At 36.9% G+C, this 24,049-nt stretch overlaps 1 protein-coding gene across 6 annotated transcripts in view; it reads right to left on the reverse strand.

Moving 5' to 3' along the window:
- Positions 1 to 389: 389 nt before the first annotated feature.
- The window catches only part of LOC135089195 (uncharacterized), a 90,207-nt gene continuing 66,547 nt past the window's right edge, over positions 390 to 24,049 (reverse strand). For all 6 annotated transcript variants that reach the window (XM_063984524.1, XM_063984521.1, XM_063984522.1 and 3 more), the window contains 5 exons: positions 17,143 to 17,227; positions 16,413 to 16,550; positions 14,466 to 14,629; positions 6,636 to 6,828; positions 390 to 1,629 (listed from right to left, as the gene is read on the reverse strand). In XM_063984524.1, coding sequence (XP_063840594.1) covers positions 1,490 to 1,629; positions 6,636 to 6,828; positions 14,466 to 14,629; positions 16,413 to 16,550; positions 17,143 to 17,227 — 720 coding nt within the window. In that variant the 3' untranslated portion in view covers positions 390 to 1,489. The remainder of the gene's footprint in view (positions 1,630 to 6,635; positions 6,829 to 14,465; positions 14,630 to 16,412; positions 16,551 to 17,142; positions 17,228 to 24,049) is intronic.

Consider the following 24,049-nt stretch of genomic DNA (forward strand, 5'->3'; position numbering starts at 1 on the left):
TTTTTCCATCTGTAGAATTGATAAAAATGCCTTCCTGCTTCTTGATGTTAAAGGAGTATCAAAATTACGATCCCTTTATCTTTTCAACCGCAGAAGGAAGTAAATATAGTTTTTAACATCATGTTTGTATGGTAAGGTCAGCATTCTCAAATATTTCAGTGGTTAGTCTTGACTAAAAGAAACTCTAGTGCAAGATAATGGTGCTTTCAAGCATGCTTTCATGATAATTGTGGTAGTTCAACAAAGACCCTACACCATGAGACAAACACATGAAAACCTGATGAATGATAGCTTAAAGAAATAAAAAATGTGGGCATAAGGGTAAATATTCACTATACCCATAATAGTAATATTTGAAACAGGCTCAGAATCAATATCAGTCATTATAATGTGGTTTCATTTTTTTTTATTTACCTAGTTGTATAAAACTTAGTGGTCTAAGTACTGTGTTTGTTGCTGCCACAGTGACAACCCTGAATGGTTCTGACATCAGTGATAAACTATCTTCAGCCACCACATCTGTTATGATGATAACTTGGTGTATCTGATGTGATATATAAAAGAGCTGCTCTGAGCAGTATAACACACGGTAAAATTGGGAAAATTGGGAAAAAATTTTAGTTTAGAGATGAACATACTTTTTGGCTGACATTAAATTATTTTATAGATAATTCACTTATGAAATGAAAATGAAGATAAAATATTCACATACGAACACACACACCATCACAAAATTTGATAAAAATAGTTTGTTATATTTACATAAACTGTCCTCTTCTTGGACAGTCTACTAGAATAAACTTTAAAAATTTACAAATAATTAATTAAATACATAAAATATATGTTTTCACTATACAAAGACTATTATTCATAAGTGAATATCTATGATACTTGTATATTGTTACAAACTCTAAACTGCTGACTGATCTTAAAATTAATCACGGGAAACACACACACACACACACACACACACACACACACACACACACACACACACACACACACACACCAAACATAAAAACCTTTGTCATAATTACATACTTAATTTTTCTAAACATGTTTTTGTCTCAAATCTGAGTTTTTTTTATAAATATATAAATAATACTAAGGAATAATTCATGATACATTAAGAAATAGATGCCAATCTTATCACTACACTAGAAAGATTTTTAAAGTTTTGGAAACCTCTAGTGGGAATAAACTTTGCTAAAGGAAAATCTATAATTATTGATATTGTTTCTAGAATCACATTCTTGGAAAGTTTAGAATTATTATTTAAAAAAATGAATTCAATTAAAATTAAAGAAAAATTAAGATAGTCAACAGATGACTGGTGGTAAAAAGCAATAATAATAATGCAAGTGAAAAAATATAATTTCAGGTGAAAAATTAAGGCAGCTGAAACAAAACACTCAAAATTTCCTAAGTTTACAAAAATTCAGAGGAAAATTTGAGAAGGGGGAGAAGAGTGATGGAGGTGTACTGTTGTTCAGAGCTTCGGCTGAAGGAACATGGTGAGGACAGCCACAGCTAACAGGAGGAGGGAGGGAGGAGCAGACCATGCCCCACATGTCATGCCCTCATGCTGAATCTGGAACTTGATCTGGTTGGGATACTGACACTCTGCATCTGTAAAGAAGGAGAAACTGTGGGTGACGTGGTATGAAGGAGGGATGTTGAGATGAGAATGTGATGAAAGGGAGAAGGGATGATAAAAAAAAGGGTCTCAGATACATTCATAAATGAATGGAGTACAATCAGGTTTATTAGTGCTGAGTCATTTTAAAAAGATCTGGCAAATTCATTCATGAAGAGGACAGGTGGAAAACAGGTATGTATGTTACATACATGGACTACCATGTGTAAAGCCTAATGGCTTCTTGCAACTTAAATTTTCCTATTTTCTTGGATGAGATTTGATGAAGATAAGGCTGCTAAAATTAGGAAAATCAAGAAAGGAGCTTTTGACTATGATGATAGATGAATTTAAGTGACACTAAAGCAAGTAGATGTAAGTATATACATCCATCAGTATACCAGGCTGACATACCCCTTTATGGGCGGATGTATAAGATGTGGTATCTAGAGTTATTTACTTAAAAGCATCCCATAATTTGTTGTCTCTGGGCCCTTAAGGAAAGAAGACTGATCTTTAGTGGATCACATGGCACAAAGATCAGTTGCCAAAATATCCAGTAAATTCTGCTGCATAGACAAAGAGCATGGCTGTATCACTGCTGTATCATCATCTTAGCTGACCAAACCTGATGGGATCGGATTAGTATCCCACAATATATATATTTTTTCCAAAAGTAACTCTATCCACCTCCTACCAAAGGTTCAAAACAGGCTTCTTCAAGGGGCTGGTGGACCCCATTCTGTGATACATCTATTAAACAGTTCTCACAGAGCACTCACTAAATATGTATGGGTTGTTTTCTTTTATTTTCTTTGCTGTCACATATGAGTTAGATTCCAATTCATGCTTTACAATAGTCTGCAAGTGAGTATCTGTCTTCTTGGCCTTGTCAGGCCTCTTCTTGTGAGTAAAGTCTGTGTGGTTCCATTCCTGGTGAAGCTTAGCTACCCAGTGCCAGACACTCCTTAGACACATGCTGATCTGTTCAGAGACTACCTTTGTAGACTGGAATCCTTTAAGACAATGATCTGGGCAGTGGTCTGTGCACTTAGATCAGATCCATTTTCTTGCCCATATTGACAACACAGGAGACTCAAAGGGGGCAGCAGTGTGGGACAAGTGGGACAGCATGCAGAACTGAACACTGGTAAGACAACAGCTGATTGGGTTTTACTTGAGCTCAGAAGCTCCTATCATTATGCCACTCTATGTAGGTAGCTAATACATTGGCATAATAGTGAATAGTGAATAGGATAGGAAAGTGTGGGGAAAGGAAGATGTATTGATGAGGGAAAGTGGGTGGGAAGAGAAGTGTGAAGGAAAGTAGGAGGTAGATAGTATGTGGGCTTAACCACATTGCTTATTTTTTATGTATTTACTTTTTTGTTATTACCAGCGCTTCAGAGCATGGGCCTGAAGGAGAGGGGAACCCGCAGTTATCAACAGACTGAATATATGTTTTATGATTTAATGTGTATATATTGGAGTAGGTGACTGTTGGTTTGCAGCAATTATTGAACTAGGGAACCAATTGTGATTGAAGTCATTATTCCTTTCGTGTATTAAGCTGTTGTACATATCTTCATTATTGTGTTTTATTGTTTCCCATATGTTTTGTGCTTTATAGTGAATGGATATGTTAATAGGAATGACCTTATATTTCAAATGTAATTGTTCAATGTTTGATGTCCTATCATTGTCACTCCAGTTAATAAATTGCAGGGCTCTATTTAAAACTCTGCAATTTTAGTTTCTGACTATTTGTAGTAGCGTTTATTGGTATTGGTGGATATTTTAGGATAGGTATTAATAGCGTTTTTATAAGTGTGGTTTTAATGTGGGGAGTTAAATTTTTAAACCTGTATAGTTTACTTAAAGCTGCTGTTCCTCTGTGTATTCTCTGTTATGTGAGTTGTAATTCCCCTCCGGTGTATTTTAAATCCCAGTAGTTTTCCATCATTGTTTGGCTCTATAATTTTGTTATTTATTGTAAGCTTTTCTGATTTAATTTGTGCTATTGGGATAATTTTAAATTTTTCCTCACTAGTTTTAATCTTCCACATTTTTTCATAACAATTAATTCTGTTTATTTCTCTTTCAGCTTTGTATTTCATCATGAATTTTAATTACTGTTTGTGATAATGACCTGTGTTACATCGTCTGCATATATAGTGTCAAGGCAAGATGGTCCAGCTGCAGGTAAATCATTAGTGTATAATCTATATAATGTAGGTGATAGCACACTGCCTTGTGGTACTCCGCTCAATAAATTTATACAGCTACTGGTTTTATTGCCCATATAAATGGTGGCTACTCTGTTATCTAAAAAGGTACAAAGTATTTTTCTAGAGATGATGGTAGATTGGCTTGTAATATTTTATATTTTAGGCCCTCGTGCCACACCTTGTCAAAGGCTTTGGTGACATCTCTTAGTATTAGTGTGATTTGTTGTTTATTGCTCAGTGCGTTGGATATGGTTTCATAAGTTGTGGCTATTGCTGTAGTTGTACCTTTTTGTGGGCGGAAACCATGTTGCCTGTCTTTCAAAACATTATTTTCGATAAGGAATGAGTTCAATCTTCCTTGAATGATTTTCTCAAATAATTTGCCTGGCACTTCTAAAAGTGAGATAGGTCTGTAGTTGATGGGATTTTTAGTTGATTTATTTTCTTTTGGGATGAATTTTATTACCGCTTTTTTAAATATATTGGGGAAGTATCCTGCAGTAAAAGAGGCATTGTATATATTGGTTAACATTTCGATGGCATTGTCTGGACATTTTTCTAATACAGTTTTATTTATTTTCGAGTATCCCAGTGCTTTGTTTTTTGTTTGTCTTATACACATTGGCATAATTTTAGGTTCATCTTATATATATATATATATATATATATATATATATATATATATATATATATATATATATATATATATATATATATATATATATATATATATATATATATATATATATATATATATTTTTTTTTTTTTTTTTTTTTTCTTTTTTAAGCCTATTCTTAGAAACTTAACCATGACGATGGCTGCAATGTAAGACTCCATTTATTTCTGTCCTTACAATCTCTCAATCTGTGAATGAATAATTTGAGGATGGCTACAACACAAGTCTCCATTTACTTCCATCCTTACAATCTCTCTAGCTGTGAATGAATAATTTTATCTATGATGACTTGTGCAAGTGAGGTTTGGATGTGGAATGAATATGAGTAAGTAAAGATCAAAGAAGATTACTGGGTCTGATGTGAAAAATGAGTTGAGCACATGGAGGGAATGAAAGAAGGGGAATTGGTTAAGACAATAACTGGATAAGATGCAACAGGTGTAATGCTAAGGAGCTGATCGTGGATGGGATAAACAAAGAATATGATGGATTCATTAAATGCAAGAAAACTATTTGCATATCAAGGAATGGTAATAGAAAGAGCAGCTGTGAGCGCATGAACGGTGAATGGAAATGAGGCCTTGACAGGGGGAAAAAAGTATCCTTTAATGGTACAGCACAGATAAAACACTTCAGCTTTCTGTGGAAAGACTCATGGATGTTGTGCAACTGAACCAGTGAGGGCTGTTACTCTTCCTTCCTAAAAGCTAAGAGGCTATGATGTGAGGGAATATTTGTGTACAATTAGGTGTGAACAAAGTAACAAAAAGTATATATATGGACATCTAATCTTGGCCAGTATATATGTACATCCAGACTAAAAAGCACAAATTTTATAGTATAGAATATTGTATAGCAAACTCTATAATTATAGGGATTTTAATTTCTGGTTCTGGTAACTCGAAGAGCTTGTTGGCAACCACTGTGGTCTCAGAGCTGGCTGACTATAAAAGAGCAGGTGTACGATCTGACTCACACTGAGTTTCCATGCCCACTCTTTATCACTATAGAACCATAACAAATTATATCCTGTATTTTAATTCTGAGAAAACAAAGAGCCTAGCATACAGGACAGCTGGCTGCATGTAGCACTATGCCTTTCAACCAAGACTTATAGATTAGTAAAAGATCCAGAAATATACAGCCTAAATTTGCTGAAAAAAGATTTTGTTATACAAAGAACTGATGTAAGGTGTTCTCTTCATATATCTCTCAAACTGATAAGTACTACATCCATCAGTACTCATGCCTCCACACCTATTGTTTCACTGAATTTCTAACGTTTTTCACTAGGAATATAAAAGTGATGATTGTGACTGCAATCCTGAGTAACTGCATTACTTAATGTAACTACAAACAACTATGACTACCATAAATCTTTGCAGCAGTTAGCAACAAATTCCCTGAGCTGCCACAAATAGAAAGAATAAAGAATTCCTGCACTACATATGATGTTTTTCATGCAATAGTCTTCTTTGAAACTACTCATAGCAGATCCACACTTGCATTGTGGAGACTACTATCTTATCATATATTTCTTTGATGCCTATTCTTAGAAACTGTTCCATGAGAATGGATGCAACATGTCTCCTCCATTTACTCTTGTTCTTGCAATCTCTCTGTGAATTAATAATTCTACCAATACTGACTTATGCAAGTGAGATTTGAGTGTGGAATGAATAAAAGTAGTGTTCAAAGATCCAGGCAGATGACCTGAGCTGCCTGTTTATGGTATCAAAATGGAGTGAAAAAAAAATAAATAAAAATAAAAATAAATAAATAAAATAACAGATGAGATACAGTGAAATGACAAAGAACACTGAGTATGGCAACTGTGGTGTATGAAATGGGTAGTGAGTGCTGGAATACATGAGTGAGAAGGGAATGAGAGATCAGAGGATGTAAGGATCCAATACAAAGACTATAATAAATGAGGACTTTCGTCATGGCCATGATCTTCGGTTAGTTCTCATAGCTCTCATATTACTCAGATTTAGATATGGATAGATAGCACCATCATTTGTAGATGTTATATATAATACCATTTTCAAGTTATAGTTTCCTAAATTTACTCTGCCATAATTTCTTCTTTACCTTGGCAATAGATATTGGATCGTGCACTGCTGCCAGAGACTGCAAGATATATTGGGTCGCAATTCCCAATCCAACGGCCACACAAGAACCACCACTCCAAGTTGTTGTTGGGATCACACAGTCTGTCATCCACATTGTCATCCACATTCATGCTGGTCCTGCTGCCACATATGGCGACATCACCCTCAGTCACCTGCAAAGTAAGGAATGGACAATGTAAACATTAATCTGTAGTTAATGTCTGCTATTCTGTGTAATGTCATCATAGAAATTAATATCCTTCCCTATAAATACACTGAATTATCACTGGGCCATATCAACTTTAACATTTGTAGTTTAGATATTTTTTTTTACTTTATGCACACACTCACTATTATGTAAATAGTGGTAAAAGGCCTGGCATGTGTAAGATTATTCAGGAATCAAAAGAATATAAGTCTAACAATAATTACTAATTTTTTTTCTATCTTAAAAACATAACGAATGTGTAAGAAGAGTGAAATGTGACCTATGTATGTAGCTATACGCAAGACCTCATAAATATACTGTGCATGGGGAAGTTGCAACCCCACTGCCCACCATGAGATCTACCACACAATGGAATAGCAGCAATTGGTGCAGTTAATCTTGAGGAGGATGACCTCAATAACCTCAGTCAGTAGCCTTCCTAGGGAAAGGTCACCCCAGAGTCAGACGTATTTCTTTCTGGAGAAATGCATCTGAGAAAGGAAACTTTTTGTTCCAAACATGACCATTCAACCCCAAAAAGAAAATAAGGAAGTTAGTTAAAATGATAAGGATGATAATTGTAATACATACATACAACATTTTACACACACACACACACACACACACACAATAGCTAGGGAGAAAGAAGAGGTGAAAAAGGCTAAGGAAATCATAGCAGAAGTGGCGGGGGAAAGAGAGAAGATAGTTGAACAAATTGAAGAGGTTTATAGGATTGGAAAGTACAATGAAAATGGAACAAGACCAATGAAAATAAGATTATGTCACAAACAGCAGTGGAACGTGTTACAAAGAACAGGAAAACTGGCAAAAGTAGAAGGAATGAGAGGAGTATGGATAAAAAGAGACATGAACAAAGAAGAGAGAAGTAAACTGAAAGAGCTGAGAGTTGACAAGAGAATACAGGAACAAGTAAGGAGATTTATTTGGAAAGTTGTGGACATGAAAGTGAGGAAATGGTGGTACAAAGATGCCATGAAAGACCGACCACCAAGTGGAAGCTTAAGAATTATGTATACAAACATAGATGGTTTGGTGTCGAGCCTATTGGAATTTAAAGACTACCTAAAGAACAATAAACCAGATGTGGTATGCTTAACAGAAACCAAATTAAAAGGAGGAAATAAAGATGAGATTTGCAAAGGAAGGTTATTGCACATGAAAGAGAGACAGGAAAGGAAAAGGAGGAGGGGGAGTAATGATATTGGTAAAAGAGGACATTGTTGAGGAAGTGGAATATGGTGATGGAATGGTGGAAACTTTGAGAGGTGGGATTAAGATCTATGGAAGTGAAAAAAGGAAAATCACTGTGACATACGTACCACCAAAAACTAATGTATCGGAGACCAATAGATATAAAACTATGCAACTAGAAACAAGAAATAGCATAGAGGAAATGACAAGGAAAAGTAACAAAGTACTCTTAGTAGGGGACTTCAACACTAAAGAAATTAACTGGAAGGAAATGGAAGTGAAAGAAAATGTTGGGTCATTGATCAAAAACTTATGCATACCATAATGGTGAATACAATGAGACAGTGGGTGAATGAACCTACAAGATGCAGAGGAGAGGAACCATCACAGTTGGACTTAATGTTTACAAAAAAAAACCCAGAAAGTAGACCAAGTATACACTGTCTAAGTTCAACAGGAAGAATTGATCATGTGACAATAGAAATGGTATTAGAGGGAAACAGTGTTGCACAGGAATGAACTTTTTTTTTTAATGTAAGAGGGACATCGGCTGAGAGAGAGAGAGAGAGAGAGAGAGAGAGAGAGAGAGAGAGAGAGAGAGAGAGAGAGAGAGAGAGAGAGAGAGAGAGAGAGAGAGAGAGAGAGAGAGAGAGAGAGAGAGAGAGAGAGAGAGAGAGAGAGAGAGAGAGAGAGAGAGAGAGAGAGAGAGAGAGAGAGAGAGAGAGAGAGAGAGAGAGAGAGAGAGAGAGAGAGAGAGAGAGAGAGAGAGAGAGAGAGAGAGAGAGAGAGAGAGAGAGAGAGAGAGAGAGAGCGCCTATTGAGATGTTGGCCCTTGAATAGGGTCCAAAGCGGTAGTCAAAAATTGAAGGATAAGTGTCTTGAAACCTCCCTCTTGAAGGAATTCAAGTCATAGGAAGGTGGAAATACAGAAGCAGGCAGGGAGTTCCAAAGTTTGCCAGAGAAAGGGATGAATGACTGAGAATAATAGTTAACTCTTGCATTAGAAAGATGGACAGAATAGGGGTGAGAGAAAGAAGAAAGTCTTGTGCAGCAAGGCCATGGGAGGAGAGGAGGCATGCAGTTAGCAAGATCAGAAGAGCAGTTAGCATGATAATAGCAGTAGAAGATGCAACACTGCAGAGATGAGAAAAAAAGTTGAAGACAGTCAGTTAGAGGAAAGCAGTTAATGAGACAAAAAAGCTTTTGATTCCATCCTGTCTAAAAGAGTGGTATGAGTGGAATGCCCCCAGACATGTGAAGCATACTCCATACATGGACAGATAAGACCCTTGTACAGAGTTAGCACCAGGGGGGATGAGAAAAAAAAATTTAGAAATGGGAGACAGAACTAAGCTAAAGCAAACTTTGCAGAGCTTAATAAATTTTATGGAAAAACTAACTGGAAAGAGCTATTTAAAGGTAAAGTAATGCAAGAAAAATATGAGATAGTTTTGAGCAAGTATAGAGAGGGAGTGCAACAGTTTGTACCAAGTTATAAAGTGAAAATTGGGAAGCATGAGTGGTATAATGCCAGGTGTGTAGAAGCAAAAAAGAAAAAGGACAGGGTATGGAGGAAAATTATGAGGAAACTGAACACAAATACTAGGGTAGAATACAGAAAGGCAAGGATTGAATATGGTATAATAAGAAGAGAAGAAAGAAACTTTGAAAGTGACATAGTAAGAAAATGCAAGGAAGAACCCAAATTCTTTTACAGACACATGAATGGAAAAATGAAACACAGGGATGACATAAACAAGTTAAAAAGAGAAAGAAGAATTTATGAAACTATTGAGGAGATGAGTGAATTAATGAAAGAGAGTTTTCTGTCTGTGTTTACAAAGGTAACTGATTTTGTGGCACTGAAAGTGGTATCACAGAACATGGGAATAAGGGAATAGAGGTGATACATGTAAAGACAAGAAATCAAGAAACTGCTGGAAGAGCTTGATGTTAGAAAAGTTACAGGACAAGATCAAATAAATGGATGAATATTAAAAGAATGCAGAGAACAAATGGAGGATATAATTAACACCTAGCTGAGAGAAGGAAAAGTACCAAGAAAATGGAAAAGAGCTAACATAGTCCCAATATACAAATGGGGACATAAAATGGAACCATTAATTACAGACCAGTGTCACTAATGAGTATTGTAAGCAACCTCTGTGAAAGAAAGATGGGTGCAGTATTTAGAAGATGAAAAGATAATTACAGAAAAGCAATTCTGATTTTGCCAAAAATCTACTGAGCTTTTATATTAGAGTACTAGATGGAGTGCAAGAGAGGGATGGATGAGTTGATGCAGTATACCTGGATCTCAAACAAGCATTTGATAAAGTTCCCCACAAAAGCCTTAAGTGGAAGCTAGAGAATGGAGGAGGACTAAAGACAGCAACATTGAGATGGATGGAGGATTATTTACAAGAGAGGGAAATGAGAACAGTAATCAGACACTAATTCAAGTTGGCGCAGAGTGACAAGTGGAGTACTGCAAGGATCTGTGTTAGCACCTATTATGTTTCAAATATATGTAAATGATATGACAGAGGATTTAAATAGTTTTGTAAACCTTTTTGCTGATGATGCAAAAATAATGAAAAAAATAAAGAATGAAAATGACTGCAAGGAGTTACAAAAGGATATTGACAAGATACATGCATAGTGTCAAAGATGGAAACCAAAATTCAATGCCAGAAAATGCCACGTGTTGAAAATAGGAAAAAGTAAAAAAGAGACCTTCATGGAATTACAAAATGGAAGGAGAAATAATAATTAAAAGTAACGAAGAAGAATATTTGGGCGTAATGATTCTGGACACACTATTACCTGAAAGGCACTTAAATGGAATATTGAGCTCTACATACAGCTTGTTAATTATTTAGATAAGAAAATGATGAAGAAAATTATAACAACCATGACACATCCTAAACTGGAATACACAGCAACAATTTGGGCTCCACATAGAAGAAAAGATATATAGAAACTGTAAAGAATACAGAGGATAGTGACAAAGATGGTACCAGAATTTAAATACTTAAGCTATGAAAAAATGACTTGAAGAGATTGGATTGCCAACACTACAAGAGAGAAGAGAAAGAGGAGACCTGATAACTATGTACAAATTTGTAAATAATAGAGGAAAAATAGACAGGAATGACTTGGTACCACAGATGGAGGAAGGAAAGAGACAGACAAGGGGGCATGGGAAGAAAATAAAAGAAAGAATGGATGTTTGAGTGACATCAAGAAATACAGCTTCCCATATAGAACTATTGAAACATGGAATGATTTGAAGAAAGAGGTGGTTGTGGCAAAAAGTGTACACATGTTTAAAAAGAAACAGGAAAAATATGGTTATGGAGATGGGACAAAATGAGCTTTGGCTCGTGCCCTGAACAATACAACTAGGTTAACACACACACACACACACACACACACACACACACACACACACACACACACACACACACACACACACACAGCGGCAGCAGAGCTGATAGGACATGTTTTCTAGTGCTCTGCATATAGAAGGATGGAATGACACAGATCGCTCATGGTGGAACAAGATATGTCATGAAGACCCTGGAATACCTGGGTGGTAAATAGGGGGGGGGGAGAAACAGCACCATGAGTACAGTTATCCTGTCTTTAGGAAAGTTTGGTTGATTGTTTACATTTTGGGCAAACATGGCAGAGGGCAGCACCCCAAAGGAAAGGGGATCCTTTGAGGGTTTTACTGGAGAGGAAAGAGAACTGAATTATAGATTGCAGTGTAGAAAAATTTTGTATATGGAAGAAATGATGGACAAGTTATTAGAGAGAATAAAGACATTGGAGGCACACTAGAAGGAGACAGGTAAGGAGTTGGTGACTATTACAACAAAGTTGATTGAGATGGAAGATAAAAATAAGAAGTTAAAGGTGGAAAATAACTGTCTGAAGAAACAAATAAAGAAAAGGTAGAAACTGTTCAGGAAGGAAATGAGGAAATGAAGGCAAGTGTAAAGGATGTGGAAATGAGGCAAAGTGGTTAAATGAATGTAAATTTGAAGAAGAATCACTAAAGAAAATAATAGAACAAAAAAATGAGAAACTTGAGACAGAAAGTGGTAAATGTTATTAAAGAAGAGAAAAGTTAGTGAGAGACACAAGAAAAATGCAAACAAGTAATTGTATTTGGTTTAAAGAAAGAGAAAATAGTAAGCAAAATTCAAAGAGAAGAAAAGAAAAAGAACCCGTTGAATAAGTTACTGAAGAAAGTGATGGGTGAAGACAGTCAGGTAGTAAAGCAAGTGGAAGAGTTCCACAGAATTGGGAGATATGAAGAAGAAAAAATGAGAACCATAAGAATAACACAGGTACAAGTAGAAGAGATAATTAATGGGTCTTGGAGGTTGTCTGGAGATGAAGAATATAACAATGTATGGATAAACAGGGATATGGATGAGATTGAAAGGTTGAAGCAAAAGGAGCTATTAAATGAGGCTAGACGAAAAAATGAACAACGAATGGAGGCGAAGAAGTTTTCCTGGAGAATAAGAGATATGAGAATAAAGAAATGCTACATCAAACAGTAAGTATAGTATGTTATACTAATGTAAGTGGATTAATGTCAACAAAAATGGAATTAAATGAGTTATTAAACAGAATCACACCAGATGATGTTGTATTATGAGACAAAATGGAAAAATGAATGGGGACCTCCCAACATTGGTGATGATAAATATGATTTATGGATGAAAAATAGAAGTGACAAGGGAGGAGGTGGAGTGATCATTATGACTAAGTAATGTGTTAAAGTGAAGAAGGTATTCTCCACTTTAACCAATATTCAAAAGAGGAAATAAGTGAAACCCACTAAATTATTGTGAAATAACAATAAAGGAAAGATCAATGGGAACACTCACAAAGAGAATAAGTTTTGGTAAATTGTCAATCTGGATTTAGAAGGATCATGCTCCATGAACTTATTGTCCTTCTAATCAAGGAGAGTCAATAGTGTGGAGGAAAAAGATGGATGGAAGATAAAAAATTATGGAAAAACTGGAGGAAGACTGCTGGTGTGGATGGAGGATTATCTGTAATACAAGACCAAAATTCCTCTTGGCTGAAAGTAACCAGTGGTGTCCCACAGGGGTCAATGTTGGGACCGATAATGTTTGTAATATATGTGAATGACATGAATGAAGAAATACATAGTTATAAGAACTTATTTGTGGATGATGCTAAACTGATGAGAAGGGTAGAAAATCTAAATGACTGTATGGGATTGCAAGATGATTTAAATAAGATAAATAGATGGAGTAAATCTTGGCAAATGTAATTCAATTTAAGTAAATGTAAAGTAATGGAGTTTGGTAAGAGTAAAAAGAAGAATACACTATCATTATGAAATGCATGGTGTGAAGTTAAAGAAATCAAAACAAGTGGATTTGGGAGTAACAGTTACTGAAAATTTGACTCCAGACAGACATGTTGATAAAATTACTTAGGAGATGATGAATTTGTTGAAAAAAGTGAGAATGGCATTCTCATATTTGGATGAATGAATGATAAAAATGTTTTTGATTTCCATGATAAGACCAAGATTGGAATATGTGGCAGTGGTGTGGCCCCCTCATACAAGGAGGAATATTATAAAATTGGAAAGAGTACAAAAAGAGCAGCCACTAAGATGGTTCTGGAGTTGAGTAAGTCAACCTATGAAGAGAGATTAAGAATGTTGGAAATTCCTACCCTTGAAAAAAAGAGAAAGGAGATTTAATAAACATCTATAGAATAATAATGGTATGGAAAACGTGGACAAAGAATGTTTTATAAATTTAGGCACACAGAGTACAAGGGGACACAGTAAGAAGTTGAAGAAAGTTTACTGTAGAAGAGACATCAAGAAGTATAGTTTCCACACAGAAGTGTGAACAAATAGAATGAACTCAGTGGAGATGTTGTCAATGCCATAATGCCATGCTTTTAAAACTAAACTGGATAGATATAGAGATGGGATACTATGAGATTACTCCCCTCCAGTAAACCACAACTAGGTAAATACAACTAGGTAAATACACACACATACACCAGGCTAATATCCTCTTAAAAAAAGGGGGATTCAACACAGGGTATCTCCATATACACATTCACAAGCATTCAGCACTCTTCTCTCTTAGCCAGCAGGGAAGAGAGGACTATGTTTAATGCAACATTTTGTATTAATGCCAACTGTGCAATATAAGTGGTAACTATCGTGTAATATACATTAATACAAAGTATTCTGATATAGAAGTCTACTTCAGACTGACTTAGAAAATACAATCACACAATGGAGAAAGAGAAAATGAACAGAACACATATATTAAAGTATTTCTATATTTCTCAATATGAGAAAATACTCACCTTGACTATAACTTTTTCAGAGAAACGGAAATAAGTTGGGGCAATTTTGATGAAGGTGGTGTAGTTTGGAGAAACGTAACCAGTGTAAACATGGCTGCTTTCAGCAACACTGGTGAAGTTACCATTGTTAGGATCACAAGCTGGATATGTGAACACTGTTGGAACTGTTTGGAGAAAAAGTAACATGAATATGTTGATCAGAGATTAGGAATTGTTGGCATAAAATGCCATGAGACAAAGGAAGGAGATAAAAATGCTGACTACCATAGTTAAAAGATGCAGGAATGGCCAAATAATCTAAAATTATAACAAAATCAATAAGAGAAAAATTAATACACAGAGGGATCTCTGATCTTTTCACAAAAGTTTAAAATCTAACTGGTGGAACTCCAGCTGACCCTATTTGAACTGTGCACCATGTAGTCCCTGCAGCTGTCATGCTTTGTAACTAGTGAGAGCTCACTTGTTGCAAGCGATAGAGATGTAATAAGCATGTAGAACAGAGTGAACACTAACATTATAAAGAAAACAGAAAGGTGTATCATGAACTAACATCATATAGGAACTGGCTTATGTAAAGACAGCCATTACAAAACTATGTGCATCCTCTGTTGGCTGGCACTGTTCTTGATACCCCTCACATTGTACTTGTGTTTGGCACCAGCACGGTTTGCACCACTTGTGCCAGGCAACTTTCCACTCACTGATCTCAATTAGATGGTGACAGTATACTAAATTACCATACCAAATTACCAATCTAATACTAAAACTATCAAAACTAGTATCAACTAAAAACATAATTTTAAACTTGACACATTGAATTGTATACCATGATTTTCAATAAAAATAATGTCAAAATCTCCACTGCAGCTGTTCTATATATCTAACTTTGATAATCATGAGCTCATCAGTAGCATAAAAGATCACATTAAAGAACATGATAAATAGGACTGACAGTCAAGGATGAGATAGAAAGAAAATATGATAACCAAGGGTAAGGTTCAGATTCAACTCTATATACCAAAGATAAGCTTGGGGTACTGATTAAAAATTTTGAGTACTGCCAATTCTTATATACCAGGACAAAAAATCTTATCATCTCTTATATAAAAATAAATAAATACTACTAAGAAATAATAAATATATAAACATATACATAAATAAATTAGTTAAAACATATTGATCACTCAATTAACACTGGATAAGCTAGCCTGCTTTAAATGTTTAAGATCCTTTAGAGTAAAGTTTGAAGGATGGATCTAGTGGCTTACTGGGGAAATAAAGTGTTGAAGGTGGTGGGAGACAAGATAGGGATAAGGTGCACTTCTGGACTAATTCAATTCACTGATGACTTCACACATCAATTCAGTATAGGACATACAAAGCTGTATCCACACAACATACATCACATTCATTATGGTATTTCATTATTGTATATCACTGTACTGCCTGTTTTACTGATATGAAAATAGGAAAAAATTATAGAAATCTTCTATTTAAGGTTTTCAGAATTCCAGATAAAAGTTTCTCAGCCTGTATATAAATATTTTGCATACCTACAAACCACAAACTGCAGCCCAGATCAGTTTTCCCTTTATAAAAATTTCTTATAATCAACCTGCATTCAATCACAATATGTCCATTAACCTGGCAATTTTAGGATACACATCTTGTGGGCAGCAAAATAAGTGCATGGGTATCAGAAAAGCATATGCTTATATAAAAGGTTGGCCCTAATTCATACATACATAAAACATATATAGCATGCACTCAATTAGCCACTAATAAATGTTTCAAATGTTTTATCTTATTCAACTATTGTGTTTGGCACCAGCACGGTTTGCACCACTTGTGCCAGGCAACTTTCCCCTCACTGATCTCAATTAGATGGTGACAGTATACATCTTTTATCTTTACCACGCTCATGAGCAGTTATTTATTTCTTACTTTCCCTGATCCTCTTTGCGATTGTCTTGGCAAAGGCAAACATGTCTTGTCCACTGTTCGTGAAGTAGTCCTTGGTTGGGTCCACCATGTAGTCATTGAAAGAACCTTTGCTCTTGCCCACAAACAGAAAGTGCACATCTGTCAGAACCAAGAAATGTAGGTTCAAAGCTAGTATAAAGATAAATGCAGTAGGTAATACTATTGTAATACCTGGACTTCAGCTGGGTATCTGATAAAGTGTTCTACCAAAGTCTCTTACACAAGGTTTGGGTGAATATGTTTAATTAGTGAGCTGTTGGCTAGATTGTCATGGTTGAATGACAAGCAATGGGTTCCAAATCTAAGTGTGGACAGGTAATCAATAAAGTACAACAAGGCTAAGTTAAAAGATTACTATTAATGTATATTAGTGATTTAGATAACTGAATGATAAAATACAAAGAAGTATTCAAATACCACAAATCTAAGATAAATGGGCCAGATTCAAAAGAAATGACATGAAGCTGTGCTGCAAACACTTAAACACTTAATAAAGTTAATGATTAAACATAACTATCAAATACAATTTGATGTTAGCATATTCAATAGAGATGTCACACAATAAAGATGAATCTTCCTCACACTACTTAGACATATCCTGACTTCCACTTAGACATATCCTGACTTCATAATGGAAAAGCCACCAAAAGCAGCTTCTTAGTAATACCTATAAGTTAGAAGTACCACTCACTTGGATATTTGTACATGAAATCATCCATAAGCTGCTTGAACATGTCTTGATCTGGCACACTGTTGGGAGCATTCCACAGCACCACCTGCAAAACAGACACCATCATGAACACCTCCCTGCTGTGTCAGTTTTCCAAAACCCAAAACTAATGGTTTTTACAAAGAAAACAATTTGGAAATACAGAAGCTAAGTTCTTCCAACATGGACACATTGTGTGCAGCCAAGCTGCCCCCAACCGCTATGGAACATATAGTAGGCATGGTTGATATATGCACAATAAGGATTTTACCTGCCTTGAACAAAACTCAGTACAATAAAATGCTCAAGGAACTGAAAAAAAAAAAAAGCACTTTTATTTAGTACTTTTACTGGATATCCTTTGGCTTTACTGACAAGCCTCTTTTATTTTGAAGGAGTGCTAAAGTCTGGACATAAGTTTGAGGTATGGAGTCCCACTGCTGATGGAAAGCATCCTTGAACTTCAGCACAAAGGAGACATCAAAGTTCTGTAACCCAGACTTGATCTTTCCCCAGATGCTCTCGATTGGGTTGTGGTCAGGTGAGTTGCTAGGCCATGGGCTGAACTTGCAAATACCCCCAAAATCAAGAGCCTCAGTCACTGGTTTACCTCTGTGACAGGGTGCCCCATCCTGTATAAGAATTTCTGCTTGGCATGCCTCCATTCATGGGTCAAGGTGGTCTATCAGCAGGAACAGGTACTTGTTCTGATTCATTTGCTTGTTTCTTGGAAGGAAGACTAGGTGTTCCATGCCGTGATAAGAAAAACATCCCCAAACCATAAATCAAACACGGTGCTTAATGATGCTCTATGTGTACCACAGGTGCAAAAGGGTCGCTATCACATTTATGTTACACTCACAGTAAAGGTACTCTTGTCACTCCAGAGCATTTTTCTCCACTGTTCCAAAGTCCAATTTTGGTATTGATGAGTGAATTTCATCCTCATTTGTCTATAGTGCTTTGTTACCCCAGTTTTAGGAACAGGATGCATTTTCAGTACAAGAGCACTTTGTGCAGATAATCTTGAACAGTATGTACTGTCATATCACTGAGTAACTCTGGGTTCTTTTGCTTCAGTTCCTTCACAGTAAGCATCAAGTTACACTCCACCTGTCTTCTGATGACATTCTTAGAAACCCTTAGAAACCAGCTCATTCTTCCTAGGCTTTTTCTTGTGGGTTGACAGAGGACAAGGTCTGGCATGACCAGTTTTCTGAGTTCAAAGTTGGCTTGTATGGAATGAAATTCCTACATTCTCAGCTATACACCTGTTTGACTTTCCTTCCTTGTACAGGGCATGTAAGACATTTGAGCCTCTGTGAATTGTCTTTTCCATTCACCCTTCCCTCCTCACTGTGTATTTTTTAGGAGAGTTGTTCAGCAAAATGGTATTTATTTTCATTAACATTTCACCCATTTACTTTTACATAAGAATACAAGAAATAAGGGAAGCTGCAAGAAGCAACCAGACTTACACGTGGCAGTCCCTGTATGAAAAATACCTACCTATTTCCATCTATTATCCCCATCTATAAACCTGTCTAATCTTCTCTTAAAGCTCTCTAGTGTCCTAGCACTAACAACATGATTACTAAGTCCGTTCCACTCATCTACCACTCTATTTGAGAACCAATTTTTTCCTATCTACTTCTTAAGCCTAAATTTTTCAAGCTTGAACCCATTATTTCTCGTTCTACCCTGGTTGCTGATCCTAAGAATTTTGCTTACATCCCCCTTGTTATAACCCTGATACCACTTAAAGACTTCTATCTGGTCCCATCTTAACCTATGTCTCTCTAAAGAATGTAAATTTAACAACTTCAATCTCGCCTCGTAAGGAATACTCCTCATCCCCTGTAGCCTTTTAGTCATTCTCCTCTGTACTGATTCTAAAAGACCTATATCTTTCTTGTAATGTGGGGACCAGAACTGTACAGCATTGTCTAGATGAGGTCTGACCAGCACCAAGTATAACTTTAATATTACAGTAAAATCCCTCTTATCCAGCATTAACGGGACCGCCGACATGCCGGATACTTGAATAGAAGTGAAATTATGTCCACAATCACCACCCTACACTCACGCATCTTACCATAACAAAGATCAGCTGATCTTAATCAACAGCTGATCTGATCAGCTGCTTAAGTGTAAGCACAACACGCTTCCTCTTTTCTACAACTTTAGGGATGATGAAGGCGTCAGGCGATAAACAGTGCACACGTGGGACTGAGTCACTGAGTAAACACAGTGCAGTGGGCCACGGGTGACGCGAAGCAGTGCGTTCTGGTGGCGAGGGGACAAAGTATGCCTCGTGCAGGAATTTTAATCGATTTTATGAGTACACATTGATTTTTTATTGATTTTAAGGCTCGGGGAAAAATGTGCCGGATACTTGAAGCTGCCAGATACTCAAATGCCGGATGAGAGGGATTTTACTGTACTTCTAACCTTCTACTTTTAACACTCTTAAAAATTAATCCTAGTACCCTATTTGCCCTGTTTCTGGCATCTATGCATTACTTTCCTAAACAGAGTTCAGAGCTAACTATAACTCCTAAATCTTTCTCGTACCCTGTACCTACCAGAATTTGGTTGTTTAATGTGAACCTACTGTGTGGGTTTCCTCTACCTATGCTAAGTACTTTGCATTCATTGATATTAAATTGCATTTGCAATCTGTCCATCCATTCATTCATTCTATCTAAATCTGCCTGCAAGGCGATGGCATCTGATTCTGACCTAATTAATCTACCTATCTTTGTGTCATCCGCAAATTTACTAACATCACTACTAATTCCACTATCCAAGTCATTGATATATATTAGAAATAACAACGGCCCTAATACTGATCCCTGTGGCACCCCACTAATTACATGACCTCACTCGGATTTCGAGCCGTTTATTACAACTCTTTGTCACCTGTCACTAAGCCATGATCCTATCCAGCCTAACACCTTCCCATCTATCCTGTGTGCCCTAACCTTCCTCAGGAGCCTTTGATGGGGTACCTTGTCAAATGCTTCACTAAAGTCCATATATAAGATATCATAACTATCACCATTATCTACTGCTTCGTACACTTTACTGTAAAAACCTAACAAGTTTGTCAGGAAAGACTTCCCCTTCGTGAAGCCATGCTATGACTCATTTACCAAGTTATGTTTGTATAAATGTTCCCTAATGTTCCTCGCTATTATTGACTCTAATATTTTACCTACAACTGAAGTTAAGCTGACAGGTCTATAGTTAGACGCTAAAATTTTATCTCCTTTCTTAAAGATGGGTACTACATTAACTTGCCCCCACATTACTGGTACCTCACCTGACTCAAGTGACTTCCTAAAGACAGAAACTAATGGCTCACTAATAATCACTTTGCATTCCTTAAGTACTCTGGGATATATTTCACCTGGTCCTGGTGTCTTGAATTTTTTTAGCCTATCTCCTGTTCCACTATCTCCCTAGTTATGGAAATATCTGTCAGCTTCTCATTCTCATCTGCTCTAAACACCTGTTCACTATCTGGCATATCCTGCATGTTTTCCTGGGTGAAGACAGTTAAAAAATACTCATTCAGAATTTTACTAATCTCCTCCCCAGAACTAACCAGCTCCCCATCTGCTGCCTTTAATGGACCTATAGTATCCTTATTCTTCATCCTGCATACCTGATAAAATCCCTTGGGGTCTGTCTTCGCCTGGCTGGCTACCTTTAATTCATATGGCTGGCTACCTTTAATTCATAATTGCCCTTAGCTTTCCTCGTTAACTTCCTGACTATTCTAACTAATTCATTATATTAAGACCTTAAAACTTCTTCACCTGCCCTTAATCTCTTATACAGTAAAATCCCTCTTATCCAGCATCAACGGGACCGCCGACATGCTGGATACTTGAATATTGCCGGATACTTGAATAGAAGTGAAATTATGTCCACAATCACCACCCTACACTCACGCATCTTACCATAACAAAGATCGGCTGATCGCCGTGCTGTGTGTTGCCACCTGCGCTGCCACCTCACACTCACCAACACACAGTTGTAGCATTGGGCCTGTAATTGTGACTCCTTCTGATCTTTTCAAGCTGAACCACTCGTATAACACTTTGTCCATCATTTCACCACGATGATACTGCAGTGTGTGACGATTTTCCGCTGCCTTTGGGGTGTCGGTGGCTTTCATATAATGCCGCAACTTTTTCGTTTGGGATTTAATGTCATAAATAGTTGATGAGCCCACACCATATTCCGCCATTAGTTGCTGTCTGCTTTCACCTCTCTCTAATCGTCGACAAATGTCTACCTTCTGCTTAAGTGTAAGCACAACACGCTTCCTCTTTTCTACAACTTTAGGCATGATGAAGGCGTCAGGCGATAAACAGTGCACACGCGGGACTGAGTTACTGAGTAAACACAGTGCAGTGGGCCGCAGGTGGCACAAAGCAGTGCACTCTGGTGGCGAGGGGACAAAGTATGCCTCGCGCGGGAATTTTAATCGATTTTATGAGTACACATTGATTTTTTATTGATTTTAAGGCTCGGGGAAAAATGTGCCGGATACTTGAAGCTGCCGGATTCTCGAATGCCGGATGAGAGGGATTTTACTGTATATACTTCACTTACGCCCTATATAATGTTTTAACCTAGCAGTCATCCATTTAGGGTAATTTTTCTGTGATCTTATTGCCCAATACGGGATATTTGCTAACTGACCTGTATGAACTTTACGAAATATTTATACAATTCATCTACATTTACCTCACCTAATCCCCTCATCTTGGCCCCTACCATCCTCTCCACTCCCTCATCTACTCGCCTCGACCTCACCTCTCTCATTTCAGCATGACCTGACATTCCAACATACTCACACCTATCTCCCCCTCCCTCTCTCCTCTGCCCCTTCCAGACACACCTTCCCTCCTCTTGTCCTACACCCTCATGCCTCACCCCACCTCTCTCATCCTGCCTTATCTCTCTCAACTCTGTCCCGGACCTGACCTCACCTTGCATCCATTGCCAGTCCACTCCTTGGAGGTACCTTTTTAATTCCTCAAAATCTGCCCTCCTAAAGTCAGGTATTTTACTAGTGTTTTTGCTTCTAAAAGTTTCTTCCCATTCTAAATCGTACCTTATTTTCCTATGGTCACTGTTACCTAGCTGTCCTCCAACCTCTACCTGCGTGACTGCTTCCTCCCTGTTAGTAAGAATTAAATCTAGAATATAGAATATTATTACCCCTTGTGGGTTCTACGACTACCTGTTTTAAAAAATTATCCTGAATTAGCTTAAGAAATTCCTCTGCTTCCTTGTTACCCACCATCAGACTCCAGTCGATATTCCTAAAATTAAAATCTCCTACCACACATATCTGACTGTACCTGCCTGCTCTATTTATTTCCTGCCACAGTGAGGTACTAATTTCCTTTGTACTGGTCGCTGGTCTGTACACTACTCCCAGTACTACTGACTGTGATCCTTCCTTAATATCTACCCATATCAACTCTGCTTTGTTATCTGTTTTAATTCTACTGTTTATACAACACTATAATGTGTCCCTAACGTATAATGCGACGCCTCCTCCTCTCCTGTTTTCCCTACCTTTATAGTACAATGTATAACCATATAGAACAGTGGTTCTCAAATTATGGGTTGCGACCCAAAGTTGGGTCGCGAGATCAATTTTGATGGGTCGCAGGGACACAGGAATATTATCATGCTTTCAGTGTTTCAGTGTATTTCAGTTACTTAATTGAATTATTCTTCTTTAACCACAAATTACTTTTGTTATGTATGTTCATCTTCCCCCCACCTCCCTCCTCCTGGGCCCCACGTAACGGTGTCTCTGACAGGAATGACTCCTGTATCAAATGCGTATATTGGACTGGCAGTGGGCCCATGCAGGCTCGTGCACGGTGTCTATTTTCCACCGACCGCAGGCGAGGGAGGTTGTGCCGTTTGCAGTCATTTGTGTGTGTGTGTGTGTGTGTGTGTGTGTGTGTGTGTGTGTGTGTGTGTGTGTGTGTGTGTGTGTGTGTGTGTGTGTGTGTGGTGTATAATTATATAATATCTTGCTTCATATACTACTTACTATATTTACTAACTAATAATAATAATAATAATCTTTCGTTCTAATTGGTTTATTCTACAACTTCATCACATACGAACAAATCATGGGTCGCAAAGGAATGAAATGTTCCAAATAGGGTCGCTCATGAAAAAGTTTGAGAACCACTGATATAGAACAATGTATAACTAATATAGAACAATGTATAACCAATATAGAACAATGTATAACCATATAGAACAATGTATAACCATTTTTACTTATACAGGGGTCCTCAAGCTATGACAAGTTCTGTTCCTACACTATGCTATAAACCATTCATCAGCATAGGTCAGAACCAACCAAAGTAAACACTAAGTAAGCATCCTTGATAACTGTAGTAATAGTCAACCAGTTTAAGCCAAGCACCCAGCCAATGTTTATCAGTATTTCTCCCTTTTGCACTTGTTTCACCAAGTCTAATTTAACTCCGATGATGATTGCTTTCCTTTTCTTCAATGCACTGCCATCAGAAGAGTCTGCCTTACATTTGGAAGCCATAATGAAGGGCAAAAAAGTTCACAAAAAAAAAAAAAAAAAAAATACAAATGCAAGAACGAATGATTAGTAATTCAAAATGCCACACAACAGATAATGACAAACACCTCCTTCCTCAGTCTACAGTCACGTGATTAGGTATTCCTTCATCAAGCTCACTAAGAAGTGCTTTGTATTATTTTAATTTTTCATGCAATATGAAAGAGTTAAAAACAGGTGCCCATAAGCTGATCCAACAAAAAAAGCAATACTGGAAGATACCCAAAACCAAATAAATAAAACAAA

This window comes from Scylla paramamosain, chromosome 32 (assembly GCF_035594125.1).
Source record: "Scylla paramamosain isolate STU-SP2022 chromosome 32, ASM3559412v1, whole genome shotgun sequence".
In the NCBI taxonomy this organism is placed as follows: domain Eukaryota; kingdom Metazoa; phylum Arthropoda; class Malacostraca; order Decapoda; family Portunidae; genus Scylla; species Scylla paramamosain.